We start from the raw sequence: 20,859 nt of genomic DNA on the forward strand, positions 1-20,859 counted from the left end.
ACTATTATAAATTATGCCAAAGAAAATGTTTATATGATAGCGGGTACAAAGTCCATGAGGACTACGCTCTATTGTTCAACTGCCTTTGTTGTCAATTACCGTAAAGTTTTACGAACCCATTTGGAACACTAAAGGAGAGAGATAAGAATCTAAAGTTACATTTCACTGATTGATTTCTGGGCTGCTAAAGAGTACCTAGAGGGGTGGTTTTGGGCAATTGTTCAAATGCTTGCAGGGTTTGTAGCATACAGCTTGTCCTAGTCTTTTGTTACTTATTGTGTAGGCATTTATTGCAGGAACATAGTTTCACTATCATGGGCTTTCTCAACCTCATACAAAAATGCAATCTTGCTACCATTCCACTAGGTGCAAGAGTTTGGGGATTGAAGAAAAATAATTGACTGATTTAATGAAATTGGGTCAAAAGAAGCTAAGGTAGAATTATGTTCCTCAGTTGAATTGCTCCAAGACTATAACACAGGGACTTTTTCTGACACCAAATGCATTATGACTTTAAGTGTTTTTCTTTCTCTACATTCAAGAGAACAATATTAATATATTGCTAAGCACTGAAGACCCTTCTGTGCACATGATATCAGAACTGTTGAAGTAGCTTTCCACTGTAATTTCATTTGGATTGACCCACCATTGTTTTGCTAAAAAGATTAAATTTGTTCTATCAAAGTGGATGAGAATTTCTGTAAGGTGATAGCTCTTTTTCCAATACAGTGTAGTGAAATGCTGTCGGTCTCTAAAGGCAGGCGTTCTAGGATTCCGATTCTACTTCCACTGCTAAGCAAGCTATAAGGCTCTTGGGCTCAATTTGTCTCAAGTAGCATCGCTTGGATGCTTAGTATTATTAATCCCATTTAAATAACAGGGAAAATAGCCCAGCTGAGATGGCTTAGTGGTTGATCATCTATACTAAAAAAAGGGTAATATGCTAATTAGACCAACTAGATCAGACATCCTTCCAGACAAAGCCATGGTAGTGCGGGCTGAGGCAGAGGCGGTTAGGGGCGATCAGGCAGGCAGGCAGGCAGGTGAGGGGTTAGGAGCCAGTGGTCCTTGATTGGAGAGGGTACAGGAACACCCTCCCCCCTGTCCCCGTGAATGAATTTTGTGCACCGGGCCTCTAGTTGACCTATAAACCTGGTCTGGGGTTGTGGGCTTGATCCCCATTGGGGAGCATGCGTGAGGCAGCTGATCAATGATTCTTTCATCGCTGATGATTCTATCTCTCTTTCCCTCTTCTTTCCTCTCTGAAATAAATAAAAATATATTTTAAAAAAATAAATAAATAACAGGGAAAATAAAAATCTAAGATTTCCAAAAAGTGATTTTCAAATTATTATCTTGCATTAACACTTTTTATAACTGGTTTGAAAGGGAAAAAATGGATTTCAGTCTTTCATCCTCCATATGCCACGCGCAGGGCCTGCCCAAGTAGACACAGAAGGTTCCTCATCCCAAATCACTAGAAATTATCATAACCTTGGAGCACGCTGAAGTAATCACACTGAGTTTATTCTGAATCTTTCATGATACAAATGTAAATGGATAACTAAAACTTTTCATTTGCAGAACTCGAATTAATACTAGTTTACTTTTGGGTTTTCATAATATGCCAGGAAATTAACACCCTGAAGATAAAATATCATATAGATATAAAAATATGTGCAGGTCTTTTCCCACTCAAGATAACAGTAACTAATATCCAGGGAATTTGATCAGCTTTTAATAAACAAAACCAATTAATATTCTCTTAAAATATAATTATTTAGCCCAGCCAGCATGGCTCAGGGGTTGAGCATCAACCTATGAAACAGGAGGTCAGGTTCAATTCCCAGTCAGGGCACACACCCAGGTTGTGGAGTCAATCCCCAGTGGGAAGCGTGCAGGAGGCACCTGATCAATGATTCTCTCTCATCACTGATGTTTCTATCTCTCCCTCTCTCTTCCTCTCTGAAATCAATAAAAATAAAGAAAAATCACACAATTATTTAACTCCTTTCCTGAAAATTCTCTATTGAAAAGTACAGTGCAGACCTAGAAAAAGGGAAAGACCAGAGCAAAAATTAAGGAATGAAATGGCAAATAGAGTAGTCCACAAGTCAAAGAACTCTAGTTTTAAAAATGAAAGGTCATTTTTAAAAAAAACTGGCATCTGGCTAATTTCTGTAACAGTTAATGCTTTAATCAATGATTTTGTTGGAAATTGTCACCATATATGTGTATGTAAAATGAGGTAAAAATACAATCTAATAAACAGCCAAACCATACTGCTCTTATATAACAACTAGAGGCCCAGTGCACAAAACTCATGCACTGGGGGTGGGGGTCCCTCAGCCCAGCCTGCCCACTCTCACAGTCCAGGAGCCCTCAGGGGATGTCCTACTGAAGCCACAGTCTGGCCACAGATGCTCAGAGCAGGCACCGTGTGTGTGTGTGTGTGTGTGTCCACTGGGGCCTGCCCCCAGCCGCACTGTGGGGGCTCGGAGCAGGCGCCCCTCTGTATTGATCTCTCAAGCTCTGGGCCACGCCTGTGTGTTGTTCTCTCAGTCTCCGGGCCAAGCCCAGCCCCTCCTCCTAAGCTGGTCGTGACCATTACGAAGTCCTGACCTCATTTGCATATTACTTCTTTATATATATACTAGAGGCCTGGTGCACAAAATCCGTGCCCCAGGGGGTGCGGGGGGGCGCGTCCCTTAGCCTGGCCTGCACACTCCCCAATCTGGGATCCCTCTCGCAATCCAGAACCACTGGCTCCTAAGCGCTCACCTGCCTGATGGCCTCTTCCCTCCTGGCCTGAGTCCCTCTAACTGCTCTCCCCTCCTGACCTGATCCCCCTAAATGCCTATCTGCTCTCCCCTCCTGGCCTAAACCCCCTAACTGCCCATCTGCCTTCCCTTCTTCTCCACGCCTTCAGACCCCAGCACAGGAATGCTGAGAGCTTTTTGCTGAGGCCTCGCCCCTGTCCTGATGCCCGCCTTGGGCTGGGCGGTGCCATGGGCCAGCGTGCACCTCCACCAGAGGGGTCGCCATGGCCCATCCTGATGCCCCACTCCAGGTGAGCAGTGCAGTGGGCCTGTGCGCGCCTCCGCTGGAAGGGCCACCCCTGGTGGCAGCCTCATGTTCCTGTGGCGCAAGTCCCCGCCCCCGTCCCTGCCCACCAGCTCCTGCCTGCGCATGCCTCCATCAGGAGTGGCCTCCCCCTCTGAGGCAGCATTACTTAAGCCCTGGGTAGGCTTGCGTGCGCCTCTGCTGGGGGCAGAAGTCCCTGCCACCATCCTCGCCCACCAGCTCCTATGAGCGTACAACCTGTTGACTGGTTGTGACTGGGACACCCTTAGGACCAATTAGCATATTACCTCTTTATTGTATAGATAGATTATATTTTCCATATTGGTTTCAATATGAGGAACTCCTTGCCCTAGTCAATTTGGCTCAGTGGATAGAGTGTCGGCCTGCAGACCAAAGGGTCCCAGGTTTAATTCTGGTCAAGGGCACATGCCTCAGTTGCAGAGGTCTCCCCAGCCTGGGCCCTGGTCAGGCTCATGCAGGAGGCAACCAATTCTCACACTGATGTTGCTCTCTGTCTTGCCCTCTCTCTTCCACTTTGTCTAAAAATCAATGGAAAAATAATCCTCGGGTGAGAATTAAAAATATATATATTCTCTTTCTTCATTGACCAAGGCAGCTGAAAAGTGTTTCTGAAACAATCTATAGAAATATAATACAAAATAAGCTAGAGTTACTAATATTTCTACTTTCAAATCAAAATACATCAAACTAGAGTCATTTTCTAATCCCACCAGCTGTTGCTCTTATATTCACTACTAGGGGCACAATGAACAAATTTGTGCGCCTTGAAAGGAACTGTGGGCCGTGAGGCTGCAGTGGGTACATCCTCCGTGCCCCGCCCAGCCTCTCCACTGTGGCCCCCGGTCCCCTGTCTGCTGGCAATCTCGTTCCCACTGCCACCACTCCCCCATGCTGACAGTACAGAGCAATTGGGGCCAATGCCAGCAGCGGGTGTGAGCGGCCAGTGGGACTGCGGCAAGTGGGAGCAAAGAATTTTCAGTTACCAACAGAGGCTCACCCCGATGACAGCAACCGGCGCCCCACCTTGGCCTGGCACCCCCACTCACCTGCTCCACCATCCTGCCATGGCCGATACCCACCATGTTCCGTGCATGCCCCCTGGTGGTCAGTGCATGTCATAGCGACCAGTTGTTCGGTTGGTTGTTCAGTTGTTCCACCGTTTGGTCTATTTGCATGATAGGGTTTTATATAGATAGATATATAGAGAGATATAGATTGCAACTAATGACACTTAGTAATTTAACTGGCCACTCCAGAAGTACAGGTATCATTTTTAGTACCCACATCCCTTTGGGCAGGAACATATCTGGCCACTAAAGCTCACCAATTTTATTTGCAAAATAGCAACTGAGTCCCCATCCCATCTCCTCTTCTAGTGCAAGAGTTCCAGCCCTCATTAACTTTCTCCTTGATTATTGTAACAGTTTATCTTGGTCTCCTCTTTCTACATGACTCCCCACTTGGCTCCAGAATTATGTTATTGAGACATGGACTGGTCATATCACATAGATATCTAAAAACTTTCCATGCCATTGCCTATATAAAAACATTATTTCTAACATTTTACAAAGACAAAATAAGTCCCCTAGTATTTGGCACCACACTCCCTGCCTTCCATGGCTTTCACAAACATCTTACCATCCAGAGATGTTAGATTCACCTGTTCAATAAATACTTATGGAGTGAGTGAATAATCATTAATGACATCAAAGGATCCCATGTGGTTTTTGAGGTTGGATCTACAGCATTTAATAGGCAACAGAAAGATATATGGAGCATCAGGGAGTGAAGTTCCCATGGGAAGTATTAGAACAAAGTTTTCACCTTCCTAGCTATATCCCCAAATCTGAATAGCTAGAATTCTATTAACTACTATTAAAATATGACCTAGAGTGTCTAAATAAAACTTTTTTTGTTTATTTATTTAGCAATCATTTTTGGAATACTATTGACACTCTACCTTTCATGGGTCAGGGACTTAATGATTAAGGACTCTTTAGATTATTATTTCATAGATACCAATGGTTATAGTATGCATTTGGGTTTATTCAGTATCCTTTTTATTCTTTTTTAAATGTCTTATATGGGAATATTCTGTCATTTGTGAACAGCTCAGATCTTTATCCCGTTCGATTTTTAGATGTTAGGTGATCCATGAATTTCCCAAATGTTTATATCCTTTTTAATTGGAGCTAATTACAAAAATCTAATCTAGTTCTATATATACTCAGCAACTCTGTCCATAAATGTTCCAAGTTAGGAATTACCTTAGTAGATTCATTGACATAAGCACTTTTATTTTTGCAATTAATTTCATCGAGCATTAGGGGAAATTGCAGAGTAAAATATGATTTTAGAGCCCAGCAGATGGCAGTGCAGTGCTGGTTTTAAGGTTAAGAACAATAACCTCCCCCCCCCCAAAAAAAATGCTATTGAGTTCAAAGATTTTCAAAAACTTTAAACCATCATTGTTATTCTAATCATAGACAAAAATAATCAGATTATCACACTGCTCTGAAAAATGAAAACATATGTCTTTATCTAGTGAGCATAAAACAACATGTCCTTTTAGAATCACACCTAAAATGTCCAAGTTAATTTCCAGAGTAAAATGAGTTTCTTGCTGCAGCTCTATGTGTAGGCATATAGAAGAGATGGAGGTGAAGGACAGCACAGGCTGAGAGGTGCACATTGATCAGATCCAAGCAAGAGATGGCACAGAACGCTTCAGGGGCATGTCTTTCCTGTTAGGAACCCCTGACCCAAGAAGCAAACAAATTTTGAAGGAAATAGTCATTGGATTTTTTCCACTGCTCAATATAGAACTGTGCTGGAAATTTTAAGTATTTTATTTTACTATAAAATGACTTTCGTTGACAAATTTTGCTCTACAGAATGCAAACCTTGATTTCAGCCACAATATTTTTGAATAATATGTTTATGAGCAAATGAAGTGATTACCAGTAATGCAGATGCTGTGGAAAACATTCCAACAAATTGTCCCATATAACTTATATAACACTCCTAGGAGGTGTAAACATTAGGGGCCAACTGTCAAAACTGTAGTGTTGATTTATCAAGGTTAAAACAAAATAAACATTCATATTTAACATCTATGAAGAATTTGTTTAATATAAAATTTTTAATTTTTACAAATAATTGATATATTAAATGAAATTAATATTTCTAGGGGAAATTGAAATATGTGCTTATGAGTCAGAATCTAAATGACAAAAATGCATACTAAATATCCAAACATTGTACATATGGTAAGAAATTAAATCTAATATGTATGCAGTAAATTTACAAACTCAATGTTTTTTCCTAAAGGCAATGCCTCAGTGAAGTGCCCGCCTGGTTCAAGGCCTTGTGCTGATGCTCTAAAATGTATCGCAATTGATTTATTTTGTGATGGAGAATTAAACTGCCCAGATGGTTCTGATGAAGACAATAAAACTTGTGGTAAGTAATGTTCCGTCCCTATTCTCTTCCCCCCTTACTTGATGTAGACCATGTACACATACCGTTGACCTTGGAAATGCCCACACCTGTGGAGAATTTCTATAAGAGTTTATTTGAGCCAAATTGACAACATGTGCAAGGGAGCGAGATCTTAAATGCTCTGGGGATGAGCCGTTTAGTTCTGCAGTGTCTTTTATGCATTTGAAATGAAGGAGGGAACATAAGGAAGATGGCACGAAAGTTGGAGAAAGCAAGCCAGGCATTGATTACAGGATAGTTACTATGATGTGCTCTTGTACTTTAGAAGAAGAGGTTTGAAGGGGAGTCACATATTCGAAAGAGTGGTCTGAAAGAGGGGCAATTTTAAAGGTCTATTAACTTAGATGCCCAGAAAGTATCGACAGGACTTACTTAAGGCAAAGACAAGCCTTTTACTAAAAAAAGGTATATACCAGGAGTGACTGCCTGCTGTGACCTGCCCAGGTATGTATTTATAATAAGATCATCCTGTGAGGTTACTTGCCATAGAACCCCTTTTCTCATCCACAATACATAGACCCAGACCATATATATATATATATATATATATATATATATATATATATATATATATATGTAGACCATGTTTATATACATAGATCCTCACTGTGTGCAAACATACACACACACACACACACACACACACACACACACACACACACATACACACACACACACCCCTCAGATACCAGAAACTACTGGAGAATAAGATTTCCCTATAGCCATGATTATAATTTAACCCAAAATCTAAAACATATTTATACTATTTTCCTAAACTTTATTTAATGCAATATTAATATTAATAAAACAGACTTTCATTTGATGATGATAGAAAGGATGCTGTGGTTAGCAGTGCCTGTCATAAGTGGGGCAAAAGAATGGCATTCGTTTCCATCCCGTATTAAACTATTCCAAAGTAGTTGTTATGAATTTGAGTGCTTTCCATTTTTTCTTCACCATCATAATGTCAGTCTTTGTTTTCCATTTTAATGGTCCCTAACTCAGTACTTGCCATTCTTTCATTTTGATTGTTGCTTTTATTTGCCTTTGGCGTAGAAACAATAGACAAAAAAAAAATGTACTTGAGTTGTAGATCTGTGAATAATGGAAATCAGTTTTGAATAAGATCTTAAAGTCTCATGAATAAAACATCTGTGTTTTATTTGTAAATGTTGGCATCTGTTAATAATAACAGTTTCTATCATTAGTAATTAGCACTTAAGTGGTGTGTACTATATGCCAAAGCATGGCCCTAAGGGATTTAAACACATTTACTCTTTGACTTATGTTTTCATTGTATAGTTGAGAACATATACATGAAAGATTACCACATAAGTATAAGATAGATTAATAAGCAAAGTGAAGACCTATTCAAATAATTCTAACTTATCATTGGTTCTTGAAAAATTAAACAGAAAGCATGAATTTAATATTTTTTGGTGTGATTCATAATCAATGTCAACATTGACCCTGAGAACAATTAGTTCCTGAAGTGTGCAAAGGCTGCAGTTACTATTTGCTACACTTTGCTATTCTAGTATTTGTTTCACTTTGCTCTTCTTGGGTGATATTAATTGAAGATGAACACTCCAATAACAACAAAGTTTTAAAAATTACCTGTCCACTTGAAACATACTTTAAAAGACAGGAAGTTGGTCTGTTTCCCATCACCAACTCAAAAAAAAAAAAAAAAAGAGGCAACTTGACCAAAGAGGCTTCTTTTATTAAGACATCCTAATTCAAATGTTCTTGGATAAAATTCAAACCTTCAAAGTTTAACTACATACTTTGAAGTGCACTCATAGCATATTGGAAGAAAGTGCAGGCTACAGAATATTTTTAATCTATTTTATATAACTGAGTTACTCAAAGCAGAAGAAAGAAACCTATTTTTCTTTTGCTATGGTTTCCAGGCAGTTTTCAAAGCCTTTTCAGGGAGAATATAATACAAGTGTGCCATCATGAGGTAATACAGGTGATGTTGATTTATATTTCAAAAATAATAATGTATGCCAAAGTGAGACACAGGGCTTTAAGCCTGTGTAATGATGATCAATAACTTTAAATTGGGGGAAGGAGGGTGTGTGTATATAATCATGAAATGAACCACACCTATAATTTGATCTTTACTGTCATGCAGTTAATAATGTTCATGGTAAATTAATATCAGTGCATATCAAAAAATCACAATAATGTATCTTATAAGTATGAAACTTGTCCTAAAATAAGTTATAAAGCCATGAATTACTTTTCTGAGCCACTATAATTTCATGGCATGAGCCTCACTCACTATTAGAACTGAGTTAATTCCCTAAATTTGTGTTAAGGACCAAGTGTATTATTACTTTTCGGTCTCTTGGAAATTTTGTGTTAATTGAACTTCAGTATCAACTTGTCATTTGTATCACTAACTTTCTTAATCCCCCCAATTCCCAGTTTTTATGTTTCTTGATTCTCTTCATTATTTGTATTTTAGCATTATATTATTGGTAGTATTGTATCTATTTTGGAAAATAAGTATAAAGAATTTGTAGATTTGGAATTGGATAAATCAATCAATTATATTAATCCAACTAGTATTCAGGCATATAAATTGTTTTATCATTTAATTATTATTATTAATTAATTATTAATCATTATTATTTATTTATCATTTAATTATGAGCCCCAAAGCAGTGTCTTCACCTCAGCATCAAATCAGGTAGCATTTCACATGAAATCCCTTGTCCATCAATCTACATTCACAGAAAAATTAATTTAAGGACATTCTTTCTACATGAAATTGGCCTATACTCTCCCTCTATTTCTCTTTGTTCCCCAGTTGTGAGCTCTAATTCTAGTTTATGTTACTAAGAGAGTCACATTAATATTGACTTCCCCACACAGCTTCCTCTTTTAGTCTTTATTTAGGTTTGCACAACTTAGAGCTGACTATAGCTGAACCAAGATTTCTTTAACTTGTTTTTTCCTTCTGATTAGAATCACATCAGCAGGAAAGTTAACTTTTTAGCTGACTCACAGCCTCCAGCCCAATGTTCAGGTCTATCTGGAAGTTGGCAAGTGTCTCCACAAATGGTTTGCATGCTGCTCTGTGTGCACCGCAGACCAGAGTGATGGCCATGGAAACTATCCACCAAAGTTGGACTTGAGCATCCTGGAGAATTCAGTGCCCGGCACAACCGTGTAAATATTGAGCCTGCAGAGGGAGCTCTCAGCAGGTCCTAAGAGTATATACCCTTGTAAATCCCACCCCACCACAGACAAGATTTTGGTAGCTCAAAAGAACTGCTGGTATTTCTTGACAGACTCATTTATCTCCCACTCAGAATTTTTCTGATATTGCACTGGAAAGCACTTCGCAGTCTAAAATGTTATTACCCTGAACCCCCAGTAATCCTACTCAGTCACAGCTGCCTTATACCTGTTTTCCCAAAAGGTTGTCTTGCTTCATTGCCGTATGTAAAATTAGGTTCTCCACCAATATCTGAAATTAACTGAGAGAATACACAAGGAAGTCTCTCGCACAAACCTCTATCTTGAAATAATATTGTGAGATTGTGAGCTTTGCTGTGATGAGTAGTTTAATCATACTGCAATTTTATTTTAAATACCATCAGAAATATTCTTCTTCACCTTGAATTGCATGCAGGAATCCACCAAAGGCCCTTCAGTGTAGAGTATCCCTCCCCACTAACACTCAGCGCTTGTACAGACCACTGGACAGTCACATTGATCATATTCTTCAGGGCAGGCTAAATACTGTGATGCACACTCTTAGCGATGTCAGACAATACTGGGCTATTTGTCATTTACTTCACAGTCCCAGGAAGATGGCAGAGGGCTGTGCTCCTACGTAGGCATTCAGGATGCAGCTCCTCCATTGTCCCCTCTGTCCCAAGGCCTCCCCCTCCCCACTCTGCAACCTGCTGACAGACAAGGAAGAATGCTACAGAGATCTTTAGAAATCCCATCTGGAAATAAACGGAACCATTTCCACAGTAGTTTATTGATCAGACTCGGTCACGTGAACCCACTGTGGGAGGGGCAGGTCAGTCATGTTCCTAGGAAGGGATTGGAAAAGGGTAGAGCCAACATATAACCATCTCTGCCACCAGGGACATAACTCAGCCTTTTGGGAAATTATGAATCCTGTTGTGAGGCACAAAGCTGTTGATTTCTTCCTCAAAATATTTGTAGTGAATGATACAAAGAAGTACTATTATATACCAGCTTCACAAATAGTTTTTATAAGTTCTTAAATTGGTCTTGTTCTGTTCCCTTTTATATTCTTTCTTTCTTTTTTTTTTTTTTTTTTGCTTCTTCCTGTTTGTTGTGGATTGCTATTGCAAAAGTGATCAATACTTTAGTTTTAAGAACACTGAAAGAGATGGGATTTCCTTTTTATTGTTGACATTATTACAGATACCCTCCACTATTCCCCCTCTGAACCCCCCCCTCCAGCTCCCATGCCCCCTTCCCCCACCTTTACCATATTGTTGTCTGTGTCCCTGAGCTATTCATATACACATATATGTTCTTTGGCTAATCTCTTCCAGTCCTCCCCACACCCCTCCCCTCTGACAATTGTCAATCTGTTCCATTTAAACATGCCTCTGTTTCTATTTTGTTCATCATTTTATTTTGTTCATTACATCCCACATATAAGTGAGATCATACGGTACTTGTCTTTCTCTGACCGGCTTGTTTTGCTTAGCATAATAATCTCCAGGTCTATCCATACTGTCGCAAAGAGATGGAATTCTTTCTTAATTCCCTGTTTCTTTCATTTACAATTCACTCCCTGCTTTTCAGCTCAAAAAGTAGGTGTTGTCATGATAGTTTTGTATTTTAGGGCATCAGGCCATACAGCATTATGTGCTCTGGAATAAGACTGCCTGCTGTGAATTGTCTCTTATAAGCTGGGAGAATTTATGCTAGCTTCTTAACCTTTTGTACCTCAGTTTTCCTACCTTGGACCTCATAAGATTGTTGTGAAGATAACGTTAATGCATATATAATCCTATATAATAAAAGCCTAATATGAAAATTGACCAAACAGTGGAACAACTGGTAGCTATGATGCATACTGACCACCAGGGGGCAGACACTCAATGCAGGAGCGTCCCCCTGGTGGTCAGTATGCTCCATAGGGGGAGTGCCGCTCTGCCAGAAGCCCAGCTCATGGCTGGTGAGTGCAGCGGCAGTGGCGGGCTGCAGATGGGCAGTAAGGAGCAAGGGGTCCCGGACTGTGAGAGCCTCAGACTGTGAGAGGTATCTGACTGCCAGCTTAGGCTCACAAGCAGCCATCCCCTGAAGGGTCCCAGACTGCGAGAGGGTGCAGGCTGGACTGAGGGACCCCTCCCCCCAGTGCACAAATCTCATGCACCGGGCCTCTAGTGACTTTATAAGAGTGTCTGGCACACAGAAAATGCTTTATACATTCCTGCAGTTATATTTTAGGGCTGGTAGGATTGATTGCCCCACCTCATTAAATACCAAGTATTTACAATAGCAGTGGACTGTCTCATGTTGCTTATAATCTTGGAGTACATAGATTTCTTGACAAACTGCGATTAAAAAGCTCTATATATCACATAAAACACAAGCAGACAGTATTCTTTCTTTTACGGTCATTGAAGATCAGTGATTAATTGTCCCAATTATTGGGCATGATTTGTGGTTGGCAGGGTTGAAGGTGAAGATTTTCTATTGTGTCTTGAAAATTGTTAAGCTCTGCATTAAAAAGTCACGTATTTTACTGTTTACCTTTAAAACATATAAATTAGCTTTATGTTTATACAAAAGGAGATTTCATTCTTTCGACAAGCCACAATTTTCTCTATTTCCTTTCCTGAGGTCTGTAACGGCCCATGCAGAGTTGAATCCGTGCACTTCGGTGGTTATCTTTTCTGTTCTGTTTGTTGTTATTTTTTTGTTGTCTTCAGCTTGGAATCAGGCTACCAATGCAATCAATTCCTAGGTCCTTGTTATTAGAAATACTTTTAATCTAAACATTTAATTTACCAAAGTAATTTTTTGTGCTTTATAAAAATTATACCCCAAATTGCTAAAAGTTAACCAAAAACATTTGATTTTTTTACCAAGATTTTTAAATGCTGGTCAATTCTTTAATTCTTTTGCCCATGTAAATTATCTTATATCATATAATAGCTTGCATTTTATAACATCACAGTTGCTATGCAATATTACAATGGGCTTTTCCATCCTTACTCTAGAATTAGCTTATTCAGAACTCAGATTCCAGGGATAGCAATTTAATTTTGTTAACTTTAGTCAATTTCTATAGCCCTCTTCCCGCCCCGCCCCTTCCCCCCCCCCCCCCCCCAACAAAGCTTTGGGCATATGAGGAATTAACAACATACCAGAGAAAAAGGACACATTCTAGGAGTCATTTGAAAATAGCCAGTGGACTTTAAGCATGAGATCTGATCTCCCATTGCTTCATTTCAGTTTTATAAAATAGCCTCACACAGACTCAGTCATGAGCACTCTATAAAGAGTTCTTCAACCTATTTAAATCCCATTTCATTTGGGAAATCCTTCCAAGATTGTTTTTGTCTAACATTAATTGTCATTTTTGACAGCCACAACTTGTGATGGAAGATTTTTGTTGACCGGATCTTCGGGGTCCTTCGAGGCTACCAACTATCCAAAGCCTTCTAAATCAAGTGCCGTTTGCCAGTGGATTATACGGTAATATGCCATCTTCTATTCCCCAGTCTTAAGTCTTAAAGTCACTCTCTGATGCAATAAGTCTTACCACCTTTAGCAACGTATTTTTACAGAAATTGTTTTCATTAGCTATGAAGCAAAGCCTTCCCAACCGATAATCTGCCCAAGAAATTTCCTTCTTGTTCTTAGCCTTTTAAAAAGGCCTCCTGTCAGCCCAGTGGGCGTGGCTCAGTGGTTGAGGGTCGGCCCATGAACCAGGAGGCCATGGTTTGATTCCCGGTCGGGTTGTAGGCTCACTCTCCCGTGTGGTGCATGCAGGAGGCAGCTGATCAATGATTCTCTCTCATCATTGATGTTTCTATCTCTTTATCCCTCTCCCTACTTCTCTGAAATCAATTTAAAAGAAATAATAATAAAATACGAAGGCCTCCTGTCTAATAATTAGGCCATCTCATTGGGCCCATTAGCAAGTTTTTTTCTGCAGTTGCCACAGATCACGTACTGCCAAATTAAATAGCACATGTGTATGTCTGTGTATCACAGGAAATGGTATATCACATCACAGGCATCCTTATGCCAGACTAGTGCCTTTCTCATTATGTCAGCATCTGTATGAAAAATCTCCTTTGGTGTGACTCAGTCATGGGAGACGAAGAGCTGCATACAGCCTTTTCACTGTATCGTGAATAATACTTGGACCAGTTGCTATATATTTAACCTCAAAGCTTATAATTCAGTTGACCAATCCAATGATTATGATGATCAAACTAATCAAACTGCTATGGCTGATCTACCTTAATGCTCACTGAGCATTTTTCACAGAGGAGCGCTACCTGCTGTTCCTTCCAGATATTCTAAGGAACAAATCATTTTTACTCAAATGTAAAGAATATTGAAGTAAACACATTGCAATTTTTTCATAGTGTTCAGGACTTCTCAAATATGCTATGTCAATCTCCAAAAACTATATATTTCCTATTAAGCCACTGAACATGTTCTCCCCACAGAGCCTTCAGTATAACTGTTCTATGGAATTTACTTTGAGAAATGACATTCTGGTTAGTTCCTTTCTCTGAACAGCTGGGTGAGACCATGGTTTCACAATCTACCTGCTGTAAAACAGTTTTAGTCATTGTAACGATTCACTAGAAAACTTGGGGAATCAATATAACAGCTGATTAAAGAAGACTGAAAGGCAGCGCTTCCGGTTCTTGCCAAACAAATGGTAGGACATGGCCCCATAAAGATTCAGTAGGGTTGTTTCCCTATGCAGACACATCCCAGAGATGAGATGGGCTGTGAAGGGAAGATTGTTCTAAACATATTTACTTGGCAATATTCAGGGAAAGACCAACATCCAGTTCCTTTAAATAATTTCTATTTTGGAGCTAAGCTCCATGGAAGTCATATAATATGACTAGGAGCATACTTTCCTCTGTTTTCATGTTCTATACAACATGCTACTTATGTGCCAAAGATATGACTTTGTATTTAAAATGGCAATTCTAAGTAATTCTTGCCAAGTGAAAAATTAACTAATTTGGAGGATAGTGCTTCCAATATAATCACATCAAATTCTCAAAGTACCATTTATAAATGACTATTAGCATTGTTCATAAGTAAAATGAAAAATATTCTATTCCTTACTCTAAAGGTCATCAGAAAGCCTTAGAAAAAAATCTTAGATTACGTCTGAAAATGGAAAATGCATGAATCCTAAATGTCTTCATGCAATCTTTCAAATGTTATTAATGCCAAATAAAAATAATGTAATTGTTATAGCCATTTCTTAATAAAGGTAGGTCAAATTTACAGGGCTTATAAGCAGAGCACAATAAAATTTTGCTATAATAGTAATATCATTTATGCAATAATGACACTGTTACTTAAGTAATTGTATGGTTCTGTTCTTTTTAATTATTTTCCATTATTTAATTCTTTAAAAACTATTTTTGAAGTCATCATATGGACTTGCAGTGCCACATATGGACACCAGAGGGAGCAAAAAAATAGAAACTCCTGAAACAAACATGCAAGCCTTCTATGGCTTTTGAATAATCAATGGGTCTTAGAAAAAAAGAAAATTAGAAAATATCTTTAGACAAATGAAAACGAAAGTACTGTATACTAAAAATTATGAGATGGGTAAAAATCAGTACTAAGTGGAAATTTTATAACAATAAATGCCTATATTGAGAAAGAACAAAGATCTCAAATGATCAACTTAACTTTATACCTCAAGGAACTGGAAAAAGAACAAATTGAGGCCAGAGTTAGCAGAAGGAAGATATTATTAATATTACAGAATAAGTAAATTGAAAGGGGAATAGGGAAACAGCTTTAAATAATGACACTGAGTTGTTTTTTTAATATTAACAAAATTGACAATTAGCTAGAGTAAGAAAAAGAGAATAGTTGAACAAATAAAATCAAAAATGAAAGAGGGGGGTTACAGCTGATGATGCTACAGAAACTAAGAGAATAATAAGAAACTAGTATAAATAATTATACACCAACAAATTGGATAAAGGAAATGGATAAGTTCATACAAACATACACTCTACAAACACTGAATTATGAAGAAATGCAAAATTTGAACAGACCAATTAAAGGATATTGAATCAGACATAACACATATAAAGTATGCAAACCCCTAGAGAGAGAATGTAGAATGATGATTGGAAGGGACTAGGGGAGATAAAATGGGGAGTGACTGTTCATTGGGTACAGTTTCAGTCATGCCAGTTGAGAAAGTTCTAGAGATCTGCCACATGACATCATCATAGCTATCAATACCACACCATACACTAAAAATGTTATTAGGAGTGTTGATCTTATGTTGTGTTTACTATGTACAATGAGAAAAATGCATTCAAATTCTAGAATGCATTAGGAATTGTAACAATTGTTCAGTGTAATAACCTATTTTTTGCTTTTACTTTAGTGTAAAACAAGGACTTTCCATTAAACTGAGCTTTGATTCCTTTAACATATATTATACGGATATATTAAATATCTATGAAGGCGTGGGTTCAAGCAAGATTTTAAGAGGTAAGTTAAAACAAAAATACATCCATTATTAGAATGAAAATATGTGAGAAACTGGAGGGGTATATTTTCTCTTCATTTTGAACTACATGTAGACTCAAACTTCAAGTTTCTAAAAGGAATAAACAAAACTGTTCCTCATTTAAAAAATTAATAATTTAGTGCTCTATGCAATCAGTCTTCTTAATAGTAAAATAGTTACTATCTCACTTGATTCTATTCTACTTTACGTTATTTAAAAACATGTAGAATTTTCTAAAAATATATATAATTGTATATTTGTACTATGCTTTGTTTGAGTGTTACTTCTTCCCATTAAGCAAAACTCAGGCAAGCACTAAAAAATGCTATAGTATATTTCTCTGACATTGCATAAGTTATAAACTCATGGAACTCTTTTTCCTATTTTCAATATGCACTGTGTTCCTCCATCTCCCTTGGGGCAATTACTAACAAAGTGGGTAAGACAATGACTAGCAAGAATGTAGGCTCAGTAATTGGTAGATGTGGGTAGTATTGTTATCACATAACCTTTTGTCATAAATACATGGACATTAATGGAAATTGAGGGGAGGGCAGGGAATGCACTAACTTAAATGTACCCTCCCCACTTTATTCCATCTGACCCCAAAATGGTAGCCAATAAAGAGTGAAATTCCAAGGGGAAATAAGGATGAAGGAGAGAATATGGAAGTGGAGTGAAAGGAATAACTCATTTTCCTCACACTTTGAAGGAAACATCAAATAAAGAGCTAAGAAGAGGTTGCAAATGACTCCTGTATTATAACTGCATTTATTTTAACAATTCCAGCTTTCAAATTGTGCTTGTGGGACATGACAACTGGATTCTATCTAATGAATGTTTTTGATTGATATATAGACTTGAGAAATATTTAAGATATGATAATAATATGTATTTTTTCATCCTCACACGAGGATACTTTTCCATTGATTTTTAGAGAGAATGGAAGAGAGAGAGGGAAAGGCAGAGAGAAATATCAATGTGTTTACATTGATTGGTTGCCTCCTGGGAGAGGAGCCTGCAACTGAGTTATGTGCCCTTGACTGGAATTGAACCCAAGACACTTTGGTCCACAGGCCAGCACTCTAGCCATTGAGTCAAACTGGCTAGGGCAATAATATAGACTTTTTATTGGGCATTATTGGTGTGACACTCATGATACTGAGTGCTGTTTGTGGATATTCTTAGTTAGTATTTTCAATAAATATACAAATATACATCACAGGAGAGGAAAATGAGGTATAAGAAATTAAGTGACCACTAATCCACGAAGCTCGTTAATGTTGGAGGCAGGAATCAAACCCAAAATCTCTGACTTCAAACAAATGCATTTCTTCATTGTGCTTTAAAAGTCCCAAGTACAAATTCAATAACGAGCGTACATAAAACAGATAAACTCATGGTAAGTCACATTTGGTTTAATAAATGGGCCAAGCCATTTTATAATCTACTTATTTCTGTAGCTGATAAATCCAGTTCTTCAATATTATGTCAACATAAATATTTACTTAGATGGACAAATAAGCCAGTTCATATAAATTTCTTCAAGGGATAATGTGATAATAATAAATGTTAGTGTACATCAATCACTGGCAACGTGCAAAGTAGTATTCTCAGCACTTTAACTCAATAAGCGTTCTCTAGAGCCATATTGTGTAGGTGCTGCTGTAAATTCTATACATGATGAAAGCTATATTTGTAGAGATTAGCTGCCCAAAAGTGAAAGGTGTAAGGAACTCTTGTTCCTTTACTCTTCAAATACCTTGATTTGCCTAAATGATATTTTTATTTATTTCATGTGGTTAGATTATCAGTCATTCATAAATAAATCTTAGAATCATTAGGCATAATGATGTGAATAACACACAATTATGATAAATGCAATAAAGAAACAAATATCCAAATATAAAAAAATATGAAAGTATGTCATAAAAGGCTGTAACGACGTCATGACCAAATGAGCAGCGAGGCTCTTGCGGCAGGCAGGGAGGGGTGCCGGCAGCGTCCTCGGAGCATACAAGGCGTCGCGGGGCAGCAGACATGGCCCTGATGGCAGGCTAGGCTTAGGGACCTTACAAGTGCATGATTTAATCATGCTCTGGACCTCTAGTCTTACCCAATAATAGGCAAACATGCAAATTGACCGTACCTTCGCTATGCCTTAAGCCACGGTCACCAGCCAATCAGAGCAACTATATGCAAATTAAACCAACCAAGATGGTGGCCAGCAGCCACAGAGCTGGAGCAAGCAGGAGGCTTGGTTGCCCCAATGATGGAGGAAGCCAAGCTTCCCGGCCGGCTCTGAGCTCCACTCAAAGCAACAAAGTTTCAAATATAGAAGGTAAATAAACCCCAGATACCTGCTTCCAGTCAGCCACAAGCAGGAAGCTTGGTTGCCCCAGCAATGGAAGAAGCCAAGCTTCCCGGCCAGCTGCTGCCTCGTCTCAAGGCAACAAAGTTTCAATTATAGAAGGTAGATAAACCCCGGATATCTGCTTCCAGTCTCCATGGCCACGGAACTGGAGCAAATTTAAAAAAAAAAAAAAAAAAGGGAAAGGCTGGAAGCTTAGGTCGCAGGGTGGCTTGGTCAGTCTGAAAGCAGCCATCAGCCCCTCACCCAGGCTGGCCAGGCACCCCAGTGGGAACCCCTACCCTGAAGGGGGTTTGGGCAGCCTGAAAACAGCCATCAGCCCCTCACCCAGGCTGGCCAAACCCCTACTGGGGGGCTTAACCAGCCTGAAAACAGCTATCAGCCCCTCAACCAGGCTGGCCAGGCACACCAGCGGGACCCTCATCCTGATCCAGGACACCCTTCAAGGCAAACCAGTCGACCCCACCCATGCACCAGGCCTCTATCCTATATAATAAAAGGGTAATATGCAAATTGACCCTAACAGCAGAACAACTGGGAATGACTGGTCACTATGACACACACTGACCACCAGGACACAGATGCTCAATGCAGAAGCTGTCCCCTGGTGGTCAGTGTGCTCCCACAGGGGGAGCTCTGCTCAGCCACAAGCCAGACTGATGGCTGCTAGCACAGCAGTGGTGGCGGGAGCCTCTCCCGCCTCCTCAGCAGCACTAAGGATGTCCGACTGCAGCTTAGGTGTGCTCCCTGCTGGTAAGTGGACATGTCCCAAGGGCTGCTGGGCTGCCAGAGGGATGTCTGACTACCAGCTTGGGCCCAATACCCCAGGGAGCAGGCCTAAGCCAGCAGGTGGACATCCTCCAAGCGGTCCCAGACTGTGAGAGGGCACAGGCCGGGCTGAGGGATGCCCCCGAGTGCACAAATTTTTGTGCACCAGGCCTCTAGTATCTAAATAATAATAAATAGGAATTTTAATGTTTAGGGTCTTTTTTGAAATATAAATCTATTTTAAATTTTTGAAAGCTAAATAATTTAATTTTAACTTGGAAATAACATGAGAAATGACATTGACTACTAAAACTACATTTAAAAATTTTTAATTATACCTTTTCTCAAGCAAGGCAATAATATCTTAGCCTAGCATCTAGCACAAAGCCTGGCAAAAACTTTGTTACGTTGATTTAAGTTTAAACAACAGGTTTATATATAATGATATTATTGTAAGTAATTAATGAACAATATTATTTCTCATAACTCTAAAGTTATTTTTAGAATAATGCCAAGACCTGCATTTCTGATTTACAATCCCATATTTTTCTAAATATTTTAGCAAGTTTCTTTATGTGAGAAATGCATACAAGATTCACTTTCATTAAAATTCCGGTTCAGAATGTATGTCTCAAATACTGTTATTATCCTTATCACATTGAAAATATATAGATATTTTCATTAAAATCAGGAAAATAACATTGTCTAGAGAAAGTACAAGAGAGTATAAGTATCCAGTACCGTAAAATAGTTCTTTTTTTTAAAAGATATACAAAGAGGAAGGGAGAGGGATAGAGAGTTAGAAATATCAATGAGAGAGTAACATCAATCAGCTGCCTCCTGCACACCCCCTGCTAGGGATGTGCCCACAACCAGGGTACATGCCCTTGACTGGAATAGAACCTGGGACCCTTCAGTCCGCAGGCTGACGCTCTATCCACTGAGCCAAACCAGTTAGGGATAAAATAGTTCTTATATATTTGATTAGGAGTAAGTTAGTATAAACAAATTCTAAAGGCATTACTCAGTCATTTTTATACGAAATAATGATGTAAAAATTCTCTAACTGGTAAAAAGTGTCAGAGGAAAGTAGGCATTAGATAAAAGATGATTTTGAGTGCAGTAGAATTTTTTCTAAATAATTATAGGAATTGATGTAAGTCAGAATAGGTTGATGGAGAAGTATTTCAAAAGTGTTTTAGGTACAATATTCTATTCAGTGATGGTAATAATTATCAATACCAGGTATGAAAGTGGTGGAAGATTACAACTTCCAAGTGTGCTAATTTAATGTTTTGTTGAGAAAAATACATAGATATTTTGTGCATCCTCAAAGAAATTGAATAAAAAT

General features: G+C 38.8%; 1 protein-coding gene across 1 annotated transcript in view; it reads left to right on the top strand.

Moving 5' to 3' along the window:
- Positions 1 to 20,859, top strand: part of TMPRSS15 (transmembrane serine protease 15) — a 105,221-nt gene that overhangs the window by 17,090 nt on the left and 67,272 nt on the right. Inside the window, exons 7-9 of the mRNA XM_059686801.1 lie at positions 6,436 to 6,567; positions 13,212 to 13,320; positions 16,244 to 16,350. Of these exons, the coding sequence (XP_059542784.1) occupies positions 6,436 to 6,567; positions 13,212 to 13,320; positions 16,244 to 16,350 (348 nt within the window). The remainder of the gene's footprint in view (positions 1 to 6,435; positions 6,568 to 13,211; positions 13,321 to 16,243; positions 16,351 to 20,859) is intronic.

Source organism: Myotis daubentonii, chromosome 3, assembly GCF_963259705.1.
Source record: "Myotis daubentonii chromosome 3, mMyoDau2.1, whole genome shotgun sequence".
NCBI lineage: Eukaryota > Metazoa > Chordata > Mammalia > Chiroptera > Vespertilionidae > Myotis > Myotis daubentonii.